The 25,305-nt window shown below is 38.1% G+C and overlaps 1 protein-coding gene across 1 annotated transcript; it reads right to left on the bottom strand.

The window, feature by feature from the left end:
- Positions 1–8: 8 nt before the first annotated feature.
- BTG3 (BTG anti-proliferation factor 3) lies at positions 9–25,051 on the bottom strand. The gene is made up of 5 exons (XM_036881456.2): positions 24,898–25,051; positions 21,334–21,512; positions 17,478–17,615; positions 11,231–11,438; positions 9–680 (listed from the first exon to the last, which is right to left on the bottom strand). The coding sequence occupies exons 2-5, from the start codon at positions 21,504–21,506 to the stop codon at positions 441–443; spliced, it is 759 nt and encodes a 252-aa protein (XP_036737351.1). The 5' UTR covers positions 21,507–21,512; positions 24,898–25,051; the 3' UTR covers positions 9–440.
- Between the last annotated feature and the right edge of the window lie 254 nt (positions 25,052–25,305).

Raw genomic sequence — 25,305 nt, 5'->3', positions numbered from 1 at the left:
AGCACACATTGTCATGCCTCAAACTATTTATTTCCAACTATATGATTTCACACAATTCTTCTAAATAACAATGACATAAAATAGATTTCCTTGTGTATAAATAACTTACATACTCTCCATAAAGTAAATGCTCAAAGGTGCTAGAACAGATCATCTGCTCCTACAGTGTTCTCATATCCACAATATATAAATACTCAAGCCCAATATTAAAAACTCAGGCACTTGACTAACTTTAATAAAGTTTCTCAAACTATATCAATATATCTAAAGTGCATATATATTTTTTAAGAAAGATTATTCTCAATAACTTTTCTATAAAAATAAGTTTGATGGTTTAGCCCATCTAACTTTACTATAGTAAAGTATGAACTTTTAACTTTTAATATGTAGTCAGGCTTACCCTACCTTCTCTCACAAGACACCAACAGAATCAAAAGCAGCTAGTGAGGTGCTAACATATGAGGATTAATCCAGTGGTTCCGGTTACTATGCATTCCAGGAGGAGGTACCCACGTTACTGGAATTGGGCGATATGATTTATTCTTCCTTCCCTGATTTGGATAACCAAATGGAACAGGAGGAGGGTAGTGACTCTGATGGCTATTCCCTTGGTACATTCCTGGCTTTTTCCTGGGCAAAGGATGCCACATGGGAAGAGGTGGGAATATCAATTCTGAAATCTGTAGGAAAGAGAAAACACTAAATTCATTTAAAGGGAAAATTAATCATGTGTACATGAAAACCAGGTGACTCCCTCCCACAGGATACTCATTAAAGAAAAACAAAATCAACTACCTGCAACCCTAAAAGTAGGTTGACATTGCTATCATCGTCTAAATATGTTAAAAACCTCATATATTAAAAAGGCTATCAGTTTTCTGAATGAATGAACATAAACTCAAACACAGCACTCTGTAACAACCAAGAAAGACTAAAACAGAATGAACAGAAGCTTGTGAGGACACATCCTGTTTTAGGCCAGTGGGTACCACAGCTGGCTAGTTAAGTAAGGAGTCACCTATAGTTTTTAACACAAAATGTTCATGTCCCAAACCTGGGCTACTGAATATAAATAGTAATAAAATCTTAGGAACAGAGGCCAGGTACTTCGATGACAGTCTTAGACTGTCATAAGTCAAACAGGACATCAAGTTCCCTTATTCAAATGTTACCAGCAGTTTGGACCTCTCTGCTCAGAGTGCTGCCCCCTGTGACTATGAGTTTCACAGGTCTCTGATCCCTCATCTGCACTTTTTAGTGCAGGTATTTTAAAATTTATATTCTGTATAGTATTGTATTCATATGATAGAAAATTCAAAAGGTATAAAAAGTATATACAATGGACAGTCCCTCTTCTTTATCTGATTACCAGCTACACAATTGCCTTCTCAGAGGCAACTCGACATTTTTTTGTGTATGTCCTTAAAGATATATTCTATGCAAATACATGTGTATACATCTATACACACATTTAAAAAGACATGCACACACAATTTTGTATACTGCTTTTTACACATCATAAATACATCTCAGAGACATTCATATCAATACATAAACTCCCTTTTCACTATTTTACAGCTAGGTAGTAATTCAGAGACTATGCTGTAACTACATAAATTAGTGTCTTATTAGTGGGACATTTAGGCCATTTTCAGTCTGTTACTATTAAAAAACATTGCACAACACCAAACAATGCATGGTGAACAATCTTAGAACAGTTAATTCTTGATTATTTACAGTAATAAGGAAATAAGGATTCAGTTTAAACTAATAATTAACCTATACTACAAAATGGGATGATCTCATTTCTACAGTGGGGTGCTGGTAAGCTATTAAAATTATCAGAAAGCAGATAAAATTCTGGAGCTTATATTAATTACCCTTTTCCAGTTAATCCTCACACCCACAGTCAACCACTGTTCTGATTTCTACAAGACAGAGTTCCCTCTGTTTGTGAACTTCATATAAATGGAATCAACCAGGATGTATTCTCTTGTGTATGGGAAAATTTTCTTGCTCAACTATGTTTTTGAGGCTTGTCCATAGTGTCTATTATTAGTTCTGTTTTATTGCTATCATTCTACTGCGTGAATACATAATTTTTCTCTTTTCTATTGTTAATAGACATTTGGGTTATTTTCCATTTTTTTTTACTATTATGAAAAATACTGCTATAAACATCCTAATACAAGCCTGTGTAAATATTCATGTTCATTTATGTTAAATATTGAAGATATTTAACAATATTTTGAGAATATTTTGTCATAGTTTATGCTTTGCTCATTCATTTTCTTAATGGCTTATTTCGATGAGCAAAGACTTCTAATTTTGACAGTCAAATTTATCACATTTTTTTTTTCTGGTGTTTTGTGTGTCCCGTGGAAGAAATTGTGGCATCTCCCAAAAAAAAAAGAAAAACAAATGATCTCCCTATGCTTTCTTCTATGCTATGTTAGCATCAGGGATTTAGCTTTTATGTTTAGGTCTCTGATCCACCTCCAGTCAACATTTTTGTATATGGTGTCAGGTAGCAGGTTAATTTTTATTTATTTTATTTTTTTACTATCCAGAGTACCCACAATTGTTCTAGCACCAGTTCTTGAAGACTTTCCCTACTGAATTGCTTTGGTACTTTTATTTTGAAAAAATCTAGGTCTATTTGTGGGCTCTATTCTATTCCATTAATGTATCTGTGTATCTTTAGGCCATTACCACACTGTCTTTATAAACTTAGTGACTTTCATCTCAAGGCCTCCAACTTGATTCTCTGTTTTAAAAACTTTAGAATCAGGGGTGGAGCCAAGATGGCGGCGTGAGAAGAGCAGAGGAAATCTCCGCCCAAAACCATACATATTTTTGAAAATACAACAAATACAACTATTCCTAAAAGAGAGACCAGAAGACACAGGACAATAGCCAGACTACATGCACACCTGCAAGAACCCAGCACCTCGCGAATGGGGTAAGATATGAGCCACGGCCCAGCGGAATCCAAGTGCCCTTCACCCCAGCTCCCGGCGGGAGAAGAGGAGTCAGAGCGGGGAGGAAGAGGGAGCCCAGGACTGCTAAATAGCCAGCCCTAGCCATCCACACTGGAGCGCAGATACACAGTGTGTGGTGTGCTGGATACTAGGGAAACAGGACAATAAGATCTGTGAGCGGGTCCCCGCAGCTGGTGCCTCTGGGACAAAGAAAAGCGAGTGCTTTATGAAAATCTTAAAGGGACAGGGACCCCACAGCTGGACGGAAGTGTCCCAGGACACTTGGCCTAGCAGCTGGGAATCCCAGGGAATTCTGGGCACTCTACCCCCCTGGGCGGCAGCATGGCTCGGAGGCCCCTCACGGCGATAAACAGCTCCCGCCTGTTTCCCATCTGACATTGCTCCACCATATTGGATCAGCAGGCTGAGGCCTAACACGCCCACAGCAACCATGGAGCTTAACTCCACAGTGGCCAGGAAAGAATCAGAGGCCCTGTCTTCACACAGCTGCCCAGCACAAGTCGCTAGAAGTTGCTGTTCTTCAAGGAGAGGAAAGCCACAAACCAGCAAGAAGGGACGTTCTCCCAGCTGACACACCAGCCAACTGCGCACAACTATCTTTATCGCCATGGAAAGGCAGAAGAATTTGATACAGACCAAAATCAGAGTCAACCCCTGAGAAGGAGATACACCTAACCAATCTTCCTGAAAAAGAATTCAAAATAAAGGTCATAACCATGCTGACAGAGCTGCAGAGAAATATGCAAGAGCTAAGGGATGAAGTCTGGAGGGAGATTACAGATGCCAGGAAGGAGATTACAGAAGTGAAACAAACTCTGGAAGGATTTATAAGCAGAATGGATAAGTTGCAAGAGGCCATTGATGGAATAGAAACCAGAGAACAGGAACGCATAGAAGCTGATGCAGAGAGAGATAAAAGGATCTCCAGGAATGAAACAGTATTAAGAGAACTGTGTGACCAACCCAAAAGGAACAATATCCACATTATACAGGTACCAGAAGAAGAAGAGAGAGAAAAATGGATAGAAAGTGTCTTTGAAGAAATAATTGCTGAAAACATCCCCAACTGGGGGAGGAAATAATTGATCAGACCACGGAGGTACACAGAACTCCCAACAGAAGGGACCCAAGGAGGACAACAACAAGACACATAATAATTAAAATGGAAAAGAGCAAGGACAAGGACAGAGTTTTAAAGGCAGCTAGAGAGAGGAATAAGGTCACCTACAAAGGAAAACCCATCAGGCTATCATCAGACTTCTCAACAGAAACATTACAGGCCAGAAGAAAATGGCATGATATATTTAATGCAATGGAACAGAAGGGCCTTGAACCAAGAATACTGCATCCAGCACGATCATCATTTAAATATGAAGGAGGGATTAAACAATTCCCAGACAAGCAAAAGTTGAGGGAATTTGCCTCCCACAAACCACCTCTACAGGATATTTTAGAGGGACTGCTACACATGGGAGCACTCCTAAAACTAAATAGATGTCACCAGAGAAAATAAAATCACAGCAAAGAAAGCAGACCAACCAAATACTAACTAAAGTCAAAAAATAAAATCAACTACCCACAAAAGCAGTTAAAGGAAACACAAAAGAGCACACAATAAAACAACCAACATATAAAGAATGGAGGAGGAGGAATAAGAAGGGAGAGAAATAAAGAATCACCAGACAGTGTTTATAACAGCTTAATAAGCGAGTTAAGTTAGACAGTAAGATACTAAAGAAGCTAACCTTGAACCTTTGGTGACCACGAATCTGAAGACTCCAATGGCGATAAGTACATATCTTTCAATAATCACCATAAATGTAAATGGACTGAATGCACCAATCAAAAGACACAGACTCACTGAATGGATAAAAAAACAAGACCCATCTACATGCTGCTTACAAGAAACTCACCTCAAACCCAAAGACATGCACAGACTAAAAGTCAAGGGATGGAAAAAGATATTTCATGCAAACAACAGGGAGAAAAAAGCAGGAGTTGCAGTGCTGGTATCAGACAAAATAGACTTCAAAACAAAGAAACTAACAAGAGATAAAGAAGGACATTACATAATGATAAAGGGCTTAGTCCAACAAGAGGATATAACCATTATAAATACATATGCACCCAACACAGGAGCACCAGCATATGTGAAACAAATACTAACAGAACTAAAGGAGGAATAGAATGCAATGCATTCATTTTAGGAGACTTCAACACATCACTCCAAAGGATAGATTCACTGGACAGAAAATAAGTAAGGGCATGGAGGCACTGAACAACACACTAGAACAGATGGACCTAATAGACATCTATAGAACTCTACATCCAAAAGCAACAGGATACACATTCTTCTCAAGTGCACATGGAACATTCTCCAGAATAGACCACATACTAGGCCACAAAAAGAGCCTCAGTAAATTCCAAAAGATTTAAATTCTACCAAACAACTTTTCAGACCACAAAGGTATAAAACTAGAAATAAATTGTACAAATAAAGCAAAAAGGCTCACAAACACATGGAGGCCTAACAACATGCTCCTAAATAAACAATGAATCAACGAACAAATTAAAATAGAGATCAAGGAATATATGGAAACAAATGACAACAATAACCCAAAGCACCAACTTCTGTGGGATGCAGTGAAAGCAGTCTTAAGAGGAAAGTATATAGCAATCCAGGCATGCTTAAAGAAGAACAATCCCAAATGAATAGGCTAATGTCACAATTATCGAAATTGGAAAAAGAAGAACAAATGAGGCCTAACGTCAGCAGAAGGAGGGACATAATAAAGATCAGAGAAGAAATAAACAAAATTGAGAAGACTAAAACAATAGAAAAAAATCAAAGAAACCAAGAGCTGGTTCTCTGAGAAAAGAAACAAAATAGATAAGCCTCTAGCCAAACTTATTAAGAGAAAAAGAGAATCAACACACAGCAACAGAATCAGAAACAAGAAAGGAAATATCATGACAGACTCCACAGAAATGCAAAGAATTATTAGAGACTACTATGAAAACCTATATGCTAACAAGCTGGAAAACCTAGAAGAAATGGACAACTTCCTAGAAATACAAAATTTAAACAAACCAATTACTAGCAAAGAAATTGAAGTGGTAATCAAAAAACTACCCAAGAACAAAACCATGGATTTACCTCAGAATTTTATCAGACATACAGAGAAGACATAATACCCATCTCCTTAAAGTTTTCCAAAAAATCGAAGAGGAGTGAATACTTCCAAAACTCATTCTATGAAGCCAACATCACCCCAATACCAAAACTAGGCAAAGACCCCACCAAAAAAGAAAATTACAGACCAATATCCCTGATGAACATAGATGCAAAAATACTCAACAAAATATTAGCAAACCGAATTCAAAAATATATCAAAAGGATCATACACCATGACCAATTGCGATTCATCCCAGGGATGCAAGGATGGTACAACATTCGAAAATCCATCCACCACATCAACAAAAAGAAGGACAAAAAACACATGATCATCTCCATAGATGCTGAAAAAGCATTCCACAAAATTCAACATCCATTCATGATAAATACTCTCAGCAAAATGGCTTTAGAGGGCAAGTACCTCAACATAATAAAGGCCATATATGATAAACCCACAGCTAATATCATACTGAACAGCGAGAAGCTGAAAGTTTTTCCTCTGAGATCAGGAACAAGACAGGGATGCCCACTCTCCCCACTGTTATTTAACATGGTACTGGAGGTCCTAGCCACAGCAATTAGACAAAACAAAGAACTACAAGGAATTCAGATTGGTAAAGAAGAAGTTAAACTCACTATTTGCAGATGACATGATATTGTACATAAAAAAACCCTAAAGACTCCACCCCAAAACTACTAGAACTGATATCGGAATACAGCAAGGTTGCAGGATACAAAATTAACACACAGAAGTCTGTAGCTTTCCTATACACTAACAATGAACCAATAGAAAGAGAAATCAGGAAAACAATTCCATTCACAATTGCATCAAAAAAAATAAAATACCTAGGAATAAACCTAACCAAAGAGGTGAAAGACCTATACCCTGAAAACTATAAGACATTCTTAAGAGAAATTAAAGAGGACACTAACAAATGGAAACTCATCCCATGCTCTTGGCTAGGAAGAATTAATATTGTCAAAATGGCTATCCTGCCCAAAGCAATATACAGATTTGATGCAATCCCTATCAAATTACCAACAACATTCTTCAACGAACTGGAACAAATAGTTCAAAAATTCATATGGAAACACCAAAGACCTCAAATAGCCAAAGCAATCCTGAGAAGGAAGAATAAAGTTGGGGGGGGGTCTCGCTCCCCAACTTCAAGCTCTACTACAAAGCCACAGTAATCAAGACAATTTGGTACTGGCACAAGAACAGAGCCACAGACCAGTGGAACAGAATAGAGACTCCAGACATTAACCCAAACATATATGGTCAATTAATATTTGATAAAGGAGCCATGGACATAGAATGGGGAAATTACAGTCTCTTCAATAGACGGTGCTGGCAAAACTGGACAGCTACATGTAAGAGAATGAAACTGGATCACTGTCTAACCCCATACACAAAAGTAAACTCCAAATGGATCAAAGACCTGAATGTAAGTCATGAAACCATAAACTCTTAGAAAAAAACATAGGCAAAAATCTCATGGACATAAACATGAGTGACTTCTTCATGAACATATTTCCCCGGGCAAAGGAAACAAAGGCAAAAATGAACAAGTGGGACTATATCAAGCTAAAAACTTCTGTACAGCAAAGGACACCATCAATAGAACAAAAAGGTATCCTACAGTATGGGAGAACATATTCATAAATGACAGCTCTGATAAAGGATTGACATCCAAAATATATAAAGAGCTCACACGCCACAACAAACAAAAAGCAATTAATCCAATTAAAAAATGGGCAGAGGAGCTGAATAGACAGTTCTCTAAAGAAGAAACCCAGATGGCCAACAGGCACATGAAAAGATGCTCCACATCGCTAATCATCAGAGAAATGCAAATTAAAACCACAATGAGATATCACCTCACACCAGTAAGGATCGCCATCATCGAAAAGACAAACAACAACAAATGTTGGCAAGGTTGTGGAGAAAGGGAAACCCTCCTACACTGCTGGTGGGAATGTAAACTAGTTCAACCATTGTGGAAAGCAGTATGGAGGTTCCTCAGAATACTCAAAATAGAAATACCATTTGACCCAGGAATTCCACTTCTAGGAATTTACCCTAAGAATGCAGCACTCCAGTTTGAAAAAGACAGATGCACCCCTATGTTTATCGCTGCACTGTTTACAATAGCCAAGATATGGAAGCAACTTAAATGTCCATCAGTAGATGAATGGATAAAGAAGATGTGGTACATATACACAATGGAATATTACACAGCCATAAGAAAAAAACAGATCCTACCATTCGCAACAACATGGATGGTGCTAGACGGTATTATGCTCAGTGAAATAAGCCAAGCGGAGAAGGACAAGTACCAAATGATTTCACTCATATGTAGAGTATAAGAAAAAAGGAAAACTGAAGGAACAAAACAGCAGCAGAATCACAGAACCCAAGAATGGACAAATAGTTACCAAAGGGAAAGGGACTGGGGATTGGGTGGGACGGGAAGGATAAGGGCGGGGAAAAAGAAAGAGGGCATTACGATTAGCATGTATAGTACGTGGGGGGCACGGGGAGGGCTGCACAACACAGAGAAGACAAGTGATTTTACAGCATCTTACTACGTAGATGGACAGTGACTGTGAAGAGGTATGTGGGGGGGACTTGGTGAAGGGGGGAACCTAGTAAACATAATGTTCTTTCTGTAATTGTAGATTAATGATACCAAAATAAAAAGATAAATATATACAATTGAAAAAATCTCTTGAACATAAACTTGAGTGACTTCTTCATAAACATATCTCCCCAGGCAAGGAAAACAAAAGCAAAAATGAACAAGTGGGACTACATCAAGGTGAAAAGCTTCTGTACAGCAAAGGACACCATCAATAGAACAAAAAGGTACCCTACATTATGGGAGAATATATTCGTAAATGACAGATCCAATAAAGGCTTGACATCCAAAATATATAAAGAGCTCACGCACCTCAACAAACAAAAAGCAAATAATCCAATTGAAAAATGGGCAGAGGAGCTGAATAGACAGTTCTCCAAAGAAGAAATTCAGATGGCCAACAGACACATGAAAAGATGCTCCACATTGCTAGTTATCAGAGAAATGCAAATTAAAACCACAATGAGATATCACCTCACACCAGTAAGGATGGCCACCATCCAAAAGACAAACAACAACAAATGTTGGCGAGGTTGTGGAGAAAGAGGAACACTCCTACACTGCTGGTGGGAATGTAAATTAGTTCAACCATTGTGGAAAGCAGTATGGAGGTTCCTCAAAATGCTCAAAATAGACAGACCATTTGACCCAGGAATTCCACTTCTAGGAATTTACCCTAAGAATGCATGAGCCCAGTTTGAAAAAGACACATGCACCCCTATGTTTATGGCAGCACTATTTACAATAGCCAAGAAATGGAAGCAACCTCTAAGTGTTCATCAGTAGACAAATGGATAAAGAAGATGTGGTACATATACACAATGGAATATTATTTAGCCATTAGAAAACAAATCCTACAATTTGCAACAACATGGATGGAGCTATAGGGTATTATGAGCTATAGGCTCAGTGAAATAAGCCAAGCGGAGAAAGACAAGTACCAAATGATTTCACTCATACGTGGGGTAGAAGAACAAAGAAAAACTGAAGAAACAAAACAGCAGCAGAATCATAGAACCCAAGAATGGACTAACAGTTACCAAAGGGAAAGGGACTAGGGAGAATGGGAGGGAAGGGAGGGATAAGGGCGGGGAAGAAGAAAGGGGCTATTACGATTAGGATGTATAATGTGGAGGGGGGAATGGGGAGGGCTGTGCAACACAGAGAAGACAAGTAGTGATTCTACAACATCTTACTAGGCTGATGGACAGTGACTGTCATAGGGTTTGTGGGGGGGACTTGGTGAAGGGGGGACCCTAGTAAACATAATGTTCTTCATGTAATTGTAGATTAATGCTAACAAAATAAAAAATAATAAATTAATAAATAAATAAAGCTGGGAGGATACTGTGTGTACCATTGGAAAAAAAAAAACAACTTTAGAATCAATCTGTCACTTTGTAGAAAAAAGCCTTTTGGGATTTTGATTAAGTCTATAGCTCTATTTCAGGAGAAATACAATCTTCACTTCACTTAGTGATGAGTTATACCTGAGGGTACCTTTCAGAAAATTCAGACTTCTCAGAGAACAAAGACCCCAAAGTAGAAATTTCTTGTCCTTAACTTTGGTAACTTCTTTTTTAAAGCTCTTGGCAATGCCAGGTTCAAGATTAAAAGGTGAACAGGAAGAAAATATTAAAGTGGAACATTTGTACCACTTTCTACACAATGGCATGTAATAAACAGCCCAACTTCTCGTTATGAAATGTTTTCTTAGTAATATAATGTCAATAAATGTTTCATTTTAAAAGCACATAAAGACACTTGATTTCTATGACTTTGTTATAATTTTATCCTAACAGCCTTTCAACATGGGAGAAATTATGTACAATTTAATTATTAAGAAAATCCAAAAATTAAAGGTCAATTAACTTGTAAAAAATTAGCTGTAAGTGAAGTGCATCAGCAGGTTAGTAAAGCGAGTAAGTGAATAAATCTGTAAGTGCACGCATGGTAGCTTTGTGACTCCTCAATTGTTAAAGCAAAGGAGATACTGTTTTGGCTTGAGAAATTAACTGAAATATAATTTTGTGAGGTTTTTCTTTAATCATGGAAAGGGAGAAAAGAACAAAAAAGTTAAACCCAAAGTAAATGTTTAAGACTACAAAAAATAAGTTGCTGTTTTTGAATACAGTAAGGATTTAAAACATCAGGAATGTTTTATTACCATATTTTTTCTATTTTTTTGCCACACTGTTTGAAGTATATTTATCCTAATTACTGAATAGTAAAGCAGACCTTTGATAAAATAACTCAGGATGCCTATTTACACCTCAGAGGAGCTTCCCTTTAGTATGAACTATGATCTAGAATGTCAAATCAGAAACCTTGGGCAACATGAACAGGATTTCCTGGAATGACCTGGCAGGCCCTGGTACTGACTTGTCAATATAGAGTCATTTCATGGTTACCTGGTACACAGGGCTTGGGGTTACAGTCACCGAATTGGGTTTCACTTCTACTTCCTTATTTGTCTCTTCATCTGAAGAAGAGGATCCTGAATGATAATCAGAGGTAACCTTATCAAGAGCCCTGGTAACTTTCTTGGAGATCTCATCCTTGTTCTCATCCTCACTTTCAAAGCTGGCAACAATGAATGCATTATTTTTCTCTCCATACCTAAAAAAAAACAAGAAAACCTTATAAACCTAAAGTAACATCAACAAAGCAAGAAATGTCCATAAAAACAAATAGGTCTAGACATGTCATGAGTACAAGGCAAAGGAGGAACCCTCCCAGAACTTGACCCTACATATACAGTACCCCAACCAGCTCTATGCCAACAGGCAGGCCATAATTTTTTACTCTTGTCTATTTAAGTTAAAATAAAAGTGACCCATTCTCTCTCCTAATTTTCTTTTCTACTGCCTCTTAACAAAAACAGTTGTTTAAAACATCAGAGAAATGCATTATTTGGGTTACCATTGAAACTGGCAGTACAAAAAATTTTCTGTTTTTAACTGACCACTGTAATGTAGATCCTAGTAATTCAACTCACAAATCAACTAGACATTTCCTTTGAAGTTTCCTTTTACTATGATTAAATACAATAGGGGCCTGGTTCCCTATATCCACACTGACAAAAATGAAAACTGAGGCAACTGCTGAGGTTAAAGAAAAAAAAAAATCCATCTGTTGAGGGAAATAAAGCTAATTTGCTTGAATTACATTGCTCACCTCATGGAGATTCCTAGGATAATTGCTCATCTCTCATCTTACTTTTTTTTTAAAGTAAAATGAGCAAGAGTTATTATCCTTCCAAAACATTTTTAAAGCCTTGATCTATGGAAAATAATTATCAGAATATATAACTTTGGCTGTTGGTTATTAATAAAAAAAAAAAAAGGAAAATAAATTCTGTAATGTGGAAAAATAGCACAATGAACAGTAAAACTGGCAGTTTTCATTTGGAGAACAAAGGAGAAACCCACAAATCTATTTAAACAGACTGCACAATATAAACACTATGAAATAATTTCTATTAAGTGTTAGGACAAAGGAAATGAATTAAGCAATTCTTTCACAACAGGTACTTAAAGTTAGAAAGACAAAGTGATTCTAAGCTGAAAAATCATAATAACTTGGATAGAGTTAGCTATACTTGACTATGTCAATCTCATTTCAAGATAACTTATTTCAAATTATTTCTAAATCAGAACATCTACAATAAACTGGAAGGCCTAACTAACTGCAATAAAACCTTTGAAAGTTTATATGGAAATCAAGTAGTCTCACAGGTGAGTTCTATGTCTTTATACAGCTGTGCTGTCTTCCATTCTCATAGGCTGAATGTGGCCAGAAATGCTACCTAAATATGGTGCATAACTCCCTTTTCTATTCTTTTTCAGTTTACCTAATAAAAGGAGTTGCTACAGGATGGTAGAAGGAGCATTGAACATATTTCTGGTTATGGCTCTCCCAATAACTCTGTGACCTGGGACAAGTCATTTAATCTCTCTAGGCCTCAGTTTCCTATCTGATGAACGAGGAAGCTGGAGCTGGCTGGATACCAGTTGATCTTTAGCTGGTCAGTCTTAGTGTAAGATGCCTGAAGAGTTGGGCAAGTTACAATAAAGAATTTATGAACTCTAATTTCAAGTTTTTATTTAGCATAGGATTTTTTAGCAATGGAAATTTACCCTTCTGTCCTTTCCAGCCTTTAAAAATTCAACAGATTTTAATACAAACAAAGGTTAATTCATATGTTAATGCCACCAGTATTAACAAAGGGCTTAGGCCTACCTTCAGTTTTGCCCATTATGGAGTCAAAAATTCAAGGAGAACAGAAAAGGCAGGAAATTTGAGAAAAATCTCTGCCTTTATGGAAACGGAAACCTAAACCAAGGGCAGACAGCTAATGATTGAAGTATCAGCTTTTTTTTTCTTGAAGTGTAGCTGATATACATACAGTCTTTTGTTGGTTTCAAGTATACAACGAGTGGTTCAACACAATTACCCATATTATTAAATCCTCACCCCAACTAGTGCAGCTACTATCTATCAACATGGGAAGATGTTAGGAAATCTTTGGCTGCATGCTCCATGCTGTACTACAATCCCCGTGACCAATGTATATTATGATTGAGAATTTCTGAGCCCCTTTAACCCATTCACCCTCCGTACCCACCCACCCCAACCTCTCCCCCATGATAACTACCAATCACTTCTCAGTGTCTAAGTCTACTGCTATTTTGCTCACTTTGTTTTTATAGTCCACAAATAAGTGAAAGCAAATGGCATTTATCTTTCTCCACCTGGCTTATTTTACTTAGTATAATACCCTCTAGGTTCATCTATGTTGTTGCAAAAGGCAGGATTTTTCTTTCTATGGCTGAATAATAATATTCCACTGTGTATATGTACCACATCTTCTTTATCCATTCATCTACTGATGGACACTTAGGTTGCTTCCATATCTTGGCTATTGTAAAATAATACAGCAATAATCTTAGGGGTGCACATCTATCTTTTCAAATCAGGAATTTTTTTTCTTCAGGATCAGCTTTTTTATTAACTCAGATTTCTTTGACATGGAATTTCAATTAGGTTCTGCATCTTTCCCTTTGTACTATTTTGGTTAAGAAGGCTTTTTACTTACTATAATAATACTGTAACATTAGAATGTACAATTAATTCCTTAGAATTTAATCATGGAAAACTTTCAAACTTTTCATTTTTCAATGACACTGCTAAAACATTAAGGCCAATTTAGCTAACTTGAAACAAATCACTAGTATCTAAATGCTCTTTATCAGGAAAACATTATAAAAACAACAACAAAAAAAAGGTATAGAATATGATGAGTAGATAATAAAGCTGCCAGCTATTCTCAGGCCTTCTCATTACAGAGAAGATTATCTATTCCGTATCCTTTCAAATAGTTCATTAAGTGATAACCTTTCCTCTTTGCAATCTTCCAGTATTTCATTCCGATGGAATAATTCAGAACTATGAAGAATGTTTTCCTCCTGAATATAAGCATGAGCAACTTCTTCCTGAAAGCATCTCCTCGAGCAAGGGAAACAAAAGCGAGAATGAACTCATTGGACTACATCAAACTAAGAGGTTTCTCTATGGCAAAGGACACCATCAACAGAACAAAAAGGCATCCTACAGTATGGGAGAATATATTTGTAAATGACATAACCAACAAGGGGTTGACATCCAAAATACATAACGAACTTAGACGCCTCAACACCCAAAAAGCAAATAACACGATTAACAAACGGGCGAAGGACATGATGAGGCAGTTCTCCAAAGAAGAAATTCAGATGGCAGACACATGAAAAGATGCTCCACATCACTAATCATCAGGGAAATGCAAATTAAAACCACAATGAGATATCACCTCACACCAGTAAGGATGGCCAGCATCGAAAAGACTAACAACAAATGCTGGCGAAGTTGCAGAGAAAAGGGAACCCTCCCACACTGCTGTTGGGAATGTAAGCTAGTTCAACCATTGTGGAAAGCAATATGGAGGTTCCTCAAAAAACTAAGAATAGAAATACCATTTGACCCAGGAATCCCACTCCTTGTAATTTACCCAAAGAATACAACTTCTCAGATTGAAAAAGACATCTGCACCCCTATGTCTATTGCAGCACTTTTTACAATAGCCAAGATATGGAAGCAACCTAAGTGTCCATCAGTAGATGAATGGATAAAGAAGATGTGGTACATATACACAGTGGAATACTATTTACCATAAGAAAGAAACAAATCCTACCATTCACAACAACATGGATGGAGCTGGAGGACATTATGCTCAGTGAAATAAGCCAGGCAGAGAAAGACAAGTGCCAAATGATTCCCCTCATTTGTGGAGTATAACAACGAAGCAAAACTGAAGGAACAAAATAGGAGCAGACTCAGAGACTCCACAAAGGAACTAGTGGTTGCTAAAGGGTAGGGGTGTGGGAAGGTGGGAGAAGGGGATTGAGGGGTATTTTGTTTAGTACACATGGTGTGGGGGATCACGGGAAGAAGTGTAGCACAGAGAAGGCAAATAGTGAATCTGTGGCATCTTACAACAGTGATGGACAGTGCCTAGATTGGGGTATGGGGTGGGGACTTGATAATATGGGTAAATGTAGTGACCACATTGTTTTTTCTTGTGACACCTTCATAAGAGTGTATATCAATAATAATAACTTAATAAAAAAAATGTTTTATTTGAGTGAATTCCAATTTTTTCCATAACCTTAATCAGTCTCACATATACGAGTGAATTATTATTTTTAATGACTCAGACATTTGTTCAATTATTTAACTGCTAGATCAGCTTTGTTTTAATTTTCAGTTTTTGTCTAAAAGCATTAATCAATATTTCAATCTACTCTATTAAGTCACAGCAAACACCTCTACTCAATCACTAAAATGTCTTTCTTTTGGGGGTTCTGTTATCACTGAATGAGTACCCCACATTCTGAAGGTGTTTTCCATTAGCTGTGAAAAAATATTACATCACAGTTAATTTTTGGTAAAATTTTAATATATAAAATTATTAAAGGCTACTGAATGTAAAGATTTTCCTTATATTAACAAGATGAAAGCACAACAATTTTTCATTATCTGGCATCATCAAATAATGAAGTATCCACTTAAGTAAATCATCCATAAAGCTAAGGCTTTTATCTTCAGGTGCCAAAGTTTAGTTTAAGCACTCCAAAGTATGTCCAAAATGTTTATACAAATTACCTGACTTCTTAAACATCGTTGAACATAAAATCTTTTACTAACGATTTAAGACAATTATATTAAATATTCATTATATGACTGTGTGATAATAATACACTGTGTCAACTCTGGCTTTTTGTACCTGCACCTATGTCAGACTGTATGACATTATTTTGTAGCTTTATGAGTACTACTCCATTTCAACTGCTTATAATTTTTTTAAAATTACATAACTAACATGCTCCTAGGTTTTCTGCTAGGGCTTATTTTTTTAATTCATATTGGTAAATTATAATATATATATTAAGAGTCAATTAAAGCTATTAACATTACTCTTTATCTGAGAAAGAAGTGTTGGAGAATCTGCTACCTACACCTGGTCTCTCAAAGCAATAAACTTACACCAATAGCTTATACCAAGCAGTTGTAGTAGTTCCAGGATGGTCCAGAAAAATTCAGTAGAATTACCATATATTTTTGGCATGACATGTCTTCACTTTCACTTTCATTGCTAGAGGATTTGGTCAAACTACCTTTGGAACATATTAGGGTTGCATTAAAAAAACACCTCTACTATTAGAGTCAGCAGGTGAATTGTACCTCAAAACCAAAGAGAAATACCCTAAAGGAACAGCTGTAGGAAGTCACTAGCAGGGCATTCCATGCATCTGTTCACCCCATTTTTCCTGCCTGGAAGCTTCCTTCCTTATCTAGTTGACTGCAACTCACCCTTTCCCACTCAACTCTAGTACCACCTACTCAATAGAGTCTTTACTGACTCCTAGCAGGGACAGTAATTTTCTCTTTCTGCCACCAACCACTGCATTTTCTACATATTTCTATCATCCCATAAGTCACAGTGTTGTAACTGTTTATTCTTTCTTCTCCCTTATTATACTTTGAACTACTTAAAACTACAATGTCACTTTCATTTTTGAAAACCCCTCAATACCAAGAATGCCTGGTCCACAATGAATGTTTTCGGAATGAACAGAGTTCAACCACACTCACCTTTTATAATTCTATTCATTAGATGAGAAATAATTTCCATTATGAAAACATCAGTCATTTAAAAACCAAAAAAAGAAACAGAAAACAATCAAAAGTTACTATCCAGTATTATTTGAGATTAGTTTCTTTCCTAATTAAGAGAGGAAGACAAGTGCACCACCAACGAAAGAAGGGAGTAATTGACCTACAGAGTCTAGTGTCTAAATTCTACTTCTTGGTCTACAATAAACTTGGCAAAGCTGTAGAAAACCCCTGCCCAGGCAGCTTATAAGTGCCTTTAGCTGTAAAACAGGAATGTCACCAGTTCTTCACTATCACCTCCAGAAGAATATTTAACAAATTTACATCTGAGAAAGCCAAACAACCAGCTCCTGGTGTTAGGAGCACACAGGTAGGCAGTACAAGAGAGAATTTCATAAAATCAGTTCCAGCACAGTAATCAGTTTAGCCACCAAACTCAGAACTCACCGACAGCACACCTCACATGGGTCCACCCACAGAGTGAGTTCCTTTGGCAAGCCCAGGTCGCTGTACAAGATGCAGCTGTTCTCACAGGCTTTCATGACATCAGGATCAACTCTCTGAAACTTGTTGACGCGAATGCATCTATAACAGAGTAATGTTAATAGCTTTAATTGACTTTTAATATTTATAAGAATATATATATTATAATATATACATATAATGTATGTTTTATATATATATATATATATATATATATATATATTAGAATTTGCCAATATGAATTTAAAAAAAAAAAAAACCCTAGCAGAGGACTCAGGAGCATGTATATCCTGAACAGATAACAAATGTGAACTAAAGGCAAAGAGGCAGCATCAAGACTACTCAGTTCAAGTGGGAAGAAAAGGGTATTTCTGTGAATCCAGGGAAATCACTAGAACTCACTCTACTTCACTTTACCCAGAAACTACTCAACCTCACATGAACATTAAATGAGCAAGGAATATGAAAGCATGAAATTACTAAGAATTCTAAAGATAAAAGTTGTAATAGGTCAAATTCCTGTATATAACATCTTCAACAAAAGACCTCAGCTAATGTTTAAAATAGTATTTGAAAATTCTTGAGACGTTTTGATCTGTCTTTTCCTTGCCTATACATCTCAGATAATAAAGTAAGTGTTAAGAAGGCTGTCCTTTACCTTACCAATAATTGTTCTATAAACATAGAATCAGTCAAGGACACAGAACCATTCATACGACATACTTAAGATTAATAAAATTCAGAAGTGTTACTGGCTTATTTCATTTAATCTGTTACCCAAAGGTTATCTTAAAAATAAAAAAATTGTCAAAGTGAAAAAAATTTCTAAACTTGCAAAGCCTCTGTTCCATTTCATTTAACCTAAAAAATATCATTTACTTGAATGCTCAAAGATGGCTCCCAATATGAATGAAAAATACATGTTAAAATAAGCAGTCAGCTTACACAGAAATGGTAGGTACAATTTAAGTATTTACTACCTACAACTAAGAAATCAGTCAAGAGAACCCAAGTTTTAGTACTAGTCGTACTATTTATTGGGTGAATTTAGATTAAATCATTTCACTTCTTCCTCAGACCCAAAGCTCTAAAATACAGAAAACTCAAGTTTCAGTGACACAAATAATTTTATCATTAAATACAATGACACCAATAGAATAATGTGCTATTTTTTAAAAATTTAAATTAATTATTAGTTGATTTCCACTTTCATTTAAGAGTTAAAAAGTTCTCATTATATAACAGCTAATAGATATTTCTAAATAATAATGATAATGACACCAACTCTTTTCGAAGGTTTATTGTGCAGTGGATAGTTTTCTAAATGCTTTGCATGTATTTTTTAATTTTCACAATTATCCTGTGAATTAGATATTATTTTCCCTATTATAGGAAGGGAGGGAGAAAGTTTGAGTAAATCATCACACAGCTAGAAAAGTGGTGAACCCAGCGTTCAAATCCAGACCATCAGACTCCAAAGTGCATTTTTTAAATAATACCCTCTTCTATCTGTACCTATCTTAATATTACTATGAAAAATTTAGCAAATTCAAGATGAAAAAAATTATTTTACAGAACTTAAGATACTGTTTGTTTCTTTCTATAAGGTGGTCCTATGTTTCAGATTTGAATGCTGTGTAGATTGATTCAAAAGTCCTATGAAACCCAGGATTGAAAGCAGTTTAGGGTAAGGAGACAGATCTTAAATGTGTGTGTTTTTGTTACCTACAATGATGATGTAGGCTTAAGCTTGAATATATTTATATAATAAAAATATAGATGTTTAGAGACAGCTTCAACAAAATTTGCATTCCTTACATATTTCTATTCTGTTTTTTCTCCCTGTAAACTCTACTTATCCATTAACCACTCTTCAAAGACAAGATTTTAAAAGTTAAACAAAAATAGTCTATCATTTACTTAATGTTGACACTTTAGTTCTTGCCATTTTGCAATTATAAAGTGTTAGAAACATCCATATTCATAAATATTTGTCTGCATTTCTGATTATGCTTCTAGAATAGATCTTTAGGAGACTTACTGTTCAAAGAGTATGAATATTTTTACAGATCTTGATCATATTTCCAAATTGCCCTCCAAAAGCATCTTTTTTGTATATATACTGCCGAGAAACAATTTTAATTTATAAACACTTTAGATGAAAAGGAATACTTCCAACGTTTTCTATGGATTGAAAAATCTACTAATTTTGGTTAACCCTATATTCCATTCATTTTTATAACAGTAAGGACTCACCATTAAGTCTAACAGTTTTCTACTTCAAAGATAGCTTCAAAATGACTCATTGAAGATACTTCTGATCACATGCCAATTTAATCTTGTTTGGCTAACTTTTTTTCCTCAAGTTTTCAGAATTAATAGAAATGAAATCATACACTGTCTGACCTTAAGCATTTACTTGACAGTGTCTCCTTTTCAAGTAATAGTATGGTGGCTTGGCACTTCCAAAAGCCTTTGTTCACATCAATTTCATCAGTGTTAAAAAAAAGCCTCAACAGCTATAACTCACAAAAGTTGTTCACTCTATCAGAAATGAAGACATGCAGAAAAAGATTTAGAGAATGAAGTGAACATAAAAACTAATAACTTAAGTTGCTTTATGCAGAACATCCATATTGCTACTTTAATTCACCATTTTTCCAATTTACTAGAGAACTTCCTTGGATAAAATGAAGAGGAAAATACATCAATTACTTTGATTCTTTTATTTTCAATAGAACACATGCTCAACTGGCTTTCAGAAAATGAGAGCTAAACAAATCATATTTTCACCTCCCTTTGTACTCCTTAAACAGTCTGTACTTACAAGAGCTCCATGACTGCAAGGAAGTTCCCTTTTACATTAAGCACAGAATGCTGACTCGTGGAGGAAAAACTGGGGGCAGCAATATGCATAAATAAAAGAATTTCTATAGTCATGATAGTCACAACTGTTCCACTTTTAGTTTTTGTGGCCACATCCATAAATGGGGTATGGTTTGACAGCTGAGTTCAGCAGAACATTCTAAACCCAGGTTCTCAAGCAGCCACATATATACCACGGAATAAGCATGCCAGGACATGTTTTACAGAAAGCTGCTCTTTGTAAAATGTAAATGTAACTTATAAACCAGAGTACAAAAGACACCTACAAGTGAGAATTACCTTCCCTCGCAGAGCCAAGGCAATGGTCGCATTGTGGTGCACAGAGAGCCCATAAGAATTTAGGGTCAGTTAGACCAAGTTCAAATCACAAAGCTAACATTTACCAGTACTGGATCATAGGTAGGTTACCTTCATCAATAAAAGTTACACTGGCTTCTACCATAAAGAATTATGCATAGTATAAATCAAATTATTCCTGTGTCAAGAATGCATTAGGTGTCCAGTTTCCATTTGCCATAATACTTTTTTTTCCAAAAACATGTAACATGTAATTTACTTTTAGATATAAGGAGACTCATTTTCCTCAACTCTTACCATACCCGTTTACTAGGGTCCTTTAGAATTGTGAAAACCCACAAGGACCTGTGAAGAATGCATTCAGTCAGGAGCCAAACTAGAACCACAAGACTAACTCCCATGAGCCTACAGTACTGGCCCTCTAAGTCCAGGCAGTGGAATGCCAGTAACAAACTTGCATTTTAAATTGAGTAAGAAACAAAATACTAGGTCACCCCAGAGTTCTTCTGCATCTTGTAGGTAAACTGTAAGGAATGTACTGGACACCCTTCAGTCCTCTGTCCTTGCACTCATTGTAGGAGCTGACCAGCCTCTTCACTTGGTCCAATCAACTGTTCAAGCTAATCCATTTCTTTACCTGTAGGCCTGTCCTTTTGATGGTTTTTCTGGATACCAGTGATTTTTATATTTTTCTTGAAGTATCAGAGTTAATTTCTCAGCAAACCTCTCAACTGCCTCTTTTTTCAACTTGTCATGTTTTCGCACTAGCCTTGTGAAAAAGAAGACAACAGCAGCAATTTCGTTCTTCATCTTTCCCTGCAAAGATAAAGCAGTTTTTCTCAAAAAAACAAAACATAAAAACTGGAAGATAAAACTCTGCAAAGTACACTCCCCTTCACAGTTGCCTTTCCTCCTCCCAGTTTTATCTTGTGTTTCATTAGCTCATATCTGGAGTAGGGAACAAGCAATCACTAACAATGCCATAAAGACCTTATTATAAAATACTGTTTAAGAATCCTATCACTTAGCTTTGTGAAGTTCAGTAGAGAGAGCAAATTACACCAAACTGCTCCTTTTGGTTAAAATAAAATCAGAGATATCACTCAGAGAAGCAGTACAATGACACCACTATACAGTTTTTACTAAATGTGTTAATATTTGGATACAATAATTTAAGTTTAAAATTCTGTGAAATAATTTGAACTTTAAAACACAAAAAAGTACATTCAACATCTTAGAACTACTGTAGAAAACAATTTGGCAGTCCCTAAAGAAGTTAGACATAGAGTTACCATATAACCCAGCAAATCTACTTCTAGCTATATACCCAGGAAAATGACAACACATGTCCATACAAAAACTTGTACACAAATGCCACAGCAACATTGTTCGTAATAGGTAAAAAAGTGCAAACTCAAATGTCCATCTACTGATGAATGGAGAAAGTGTGGTATACACATGCAATGGAATATCACTCATCAACAAAAAAAGGAATGAAGTACTGAGGCATACTATAACATGGGTGAACCTTGAATAGGATATGCTAAGGGAAAGAAGCCAAGTATGTATGATTCCATTTATGTGAATTGTCAAGAATAGGCAAATCTGTATGGGCAGAAAGTAAATTAGTGGCCTAGGGGCAGAAGATGGAGAGGTGGGAATGTCAATGGGTACAAGGTTTCCTTTTGGGGTGATGAAGAAGATCTCCTAAAATAGACTGTGGTGATGACTGTACAACTCTGTGAATATATCAAAACAAAGGAACTGTATATCTTAAATTTGTAAAGTATAGGGTATGTGAATTATATTTCAATAAAGCTGTTATACATAAAGAAAAACTCCAGTACTGGGTTTCTGCAAACATTCTTCCAGGAACAGAGATATATTTACCCAAGAGGTATGACAGAAAAATAGTGGCTCTATCAAAATATTTTTAAGATAGTGGAAATTCAGGGTCATCCACAGAAAATCAAGCTAAAAGAAATAATCATAGATTTAGTTGCATTTTTGGAATTGCCTCAAGTACTCTCTTTAAATGGCAGTTCTGATTTATCATTGATTAATTCATAAAGGCAAAAACCTTGTCTTGGGATTGTTTCGATGTATATTCTTTCTTTACACAATGAGCTCATTCATTTGGCTGCTGTAATTTGTAGTTATTCAGATGTTGCATTTATTAAGCAGTATCACCTTTTCCAGAGCCAATTATTAAAGACACACAGCATCCACTATGTTTAGTACAAAAACCAACTAATCTTGCTGATAATTTGCATTATCACACATTTAAAAAAAATTAGGTTCATTCATTAAAAAAAGAAAAGCTTCCTTTTCCTTTTCTCAAACCTGCTCTTAAAGTCTCTCTTCATAAGATTCCTTTACTCCTTGCACAGATTAAAACAAGGGATCTCACTGTGAAATGAATTCTAGTTATCTGAGACATGTGCTGGCAATCAAAGCTACCGCTGATCCTGAATGGGAAGACACCCAAACCTTCTTCTTGGAACCCCAGAATGCCAAATCCATCTTCTTTCTATCACCAGCTACTAGGCATCAGAACTGAGTACACATTAGAGTGTGCAGGAACCCAACCCCAGCCCTCCACAACTGCTGTAACAGCCTCATGCTTAAAAAATGTGAGCCATTTCCACTTTATAACACTGTATTTATACTCCACAATAAGTAGAGATGGGAAAGAAAACCCACTGCAATTTAATATATGGTTTGGGATGAAAGCTGCTGATGGAACTCTATTAGCCTCCATTCCACCAAAGAAAACAAAGCAACACACTGAAGAAATGTACTGAATTCTTGACTACATAATTGTTCTCATTTATCAATTTGCCAACTATGCTGTACATATCTGAGTTTGGGGTTTTTCGTTCCTTTTTTTTTTTGTTTCATATAAAAAAAAAAAGGAAAGGACCATTTAGTGGTTGTCTTTGGTTGTAACACAAGATGAGTCATATGGAATTTTTTTTTTCCCCCAGTTTGAAGGAATAGTGCCTGGAATAGCTGAAAAATTAACCCGCCCCCACCAGGCTGTATTATAGTTGTACCAAAAGGTAAAAAAAGGGAGATTAAAAAGGTACAAAGTCATGGAAAGAGACACTAGAAGCAAGCTGGGCCTACAAGACCTTCGGCGTCTCGAGTGAGTAGCCGCAATTCCTCCACCCACACTCAGGGCAAAAAGCTCCCATTTTAAATCTCGCTCGGTGACGTCATCCTGGGACGTCGTCACCGCGGCCGCGGCTCCTCAAGTTCTACTTTGTTCCACAGGCTCCTCCGCTCCCCCGCGGCGTGCGTAAAACCCGAAGGAACACCAAGCCCTGCCTTCCAGGAGTTTATAACTTTGCACTTTTCTTTCTGTTGTCACAAAATAATGCTAATCGCGGCCGTTTCTAGAAACAAGTACCCCAGAGAGGCGTCCCCAAGGTTGAGGAAGGGGCATCCCGGCGGCGGGGTGCGGCGCCCCGACCAGCCCCGGCGGCGTCACAGAGCGGGCTCCGGGCGCTGAGGAGACGGGCTTTCCCACGGGGTCGGCCGCTTTTTAAACCATCAAAACCCGCGGCGAGCACTTGCGCTAGGGTGTAAGGGTACTAGGTGAGTCGGCATCATATATCCACCCACTCTTGAGACTGGCCCGCAGGCGCGTCCAACTTCGGCAATCGCGGTTTTTCCCGAGTGAAGGGGGCAGGGCCCGGAGCCCTCTCCCCCGAGCAGCCTCGCAGGCTGCGTCTTCCCGCTCGCCTGCGGGCCCGCTGTCCCCACGCAGGTTCCAGTCTCGGGCGCCTGGGTTCGAGGCCCCGGATCCCCTCAAGGCGCAGACCCCAGACAGCAGGCCGAGTCCCGGCCCCGGAAAACGCACCGACGCGGAGGGGGCGGGAAGGCGCAGGGCTGTCGCCCACCCCCGGAGGACGGTAACGGGCGGTGGAAACGTGGCAGCAGCCTCCAGGCAGCATCTCCTCAGCGCCGATCCCGCCGAGCGTCCCGTGGAATCCCTCCCGGGCCGCCCCCCTCAATCCCCAGCCCTTCTTTCCATCGAAACGGAGCCGCTGCAACCCGGTTCCATCCCGCACTCCTCTCCGTTCCATCGCACACCGCCGCGCGAGCCTTCGACGTGACCGCAGGGGCGCCAGGACCACCCTCCTCCCGATGCCCTCAGCCCCCTGATGCCCGCCTCCTCCCGGCCCGGTCTCCTCACCGCCGCTGGGGCCGCAGATTTGGCGGCCCCGGCCGTCTCCGGGAGGAGATCCGAGGGCGCGCCGCCTCAGCGGTTCGGAGCTCGGCGGCAGCGAGTGCAGCGAGTCTGGTCCGGAGCGTGCGGCTCTCGCGTCGTCGGGCAGCCGAGCGCGCGCTGAGAGGGCGGGCGGGCGGGCTGGAGAACGCGCGCGCGAGCGAACGCGGTACTGAGGAGGAGCGCGGGGGGCTCGCGGCCCGGAAGAGGGGAGGGGCAATGACCCGGGAAAGAGTTGGCGTCGCGCGGGACCAGCTGAAGCGCCTGAGGGGCGGGGAGGGGGCGGGGCTTAGCCGAGAGCCCGCCCCCAAGCCCAGCCCCGCGTCGCGCGCAGACCCTGCAGTCCGACGGCGAGGCCAGCCCTGCTGCCTTTCC

The sequence above is a fragment of the Manis pentadactyla genome, chromosome 1 (genome assembly GCF_030020395.1).
Source record: "Manis pentadactyla isolate mManPen7 chromosome 1, mManPen7.hap1, whole genome shotgun sequence".
NCBI lineage: Eukaryota > Metazoa > Chordata > Mammalia > Pholidota > Manidae > Manis > Manis pentadactyla.
This window is presented reverse-complemented; position numbering and strand designations above follow the sequence as displayed.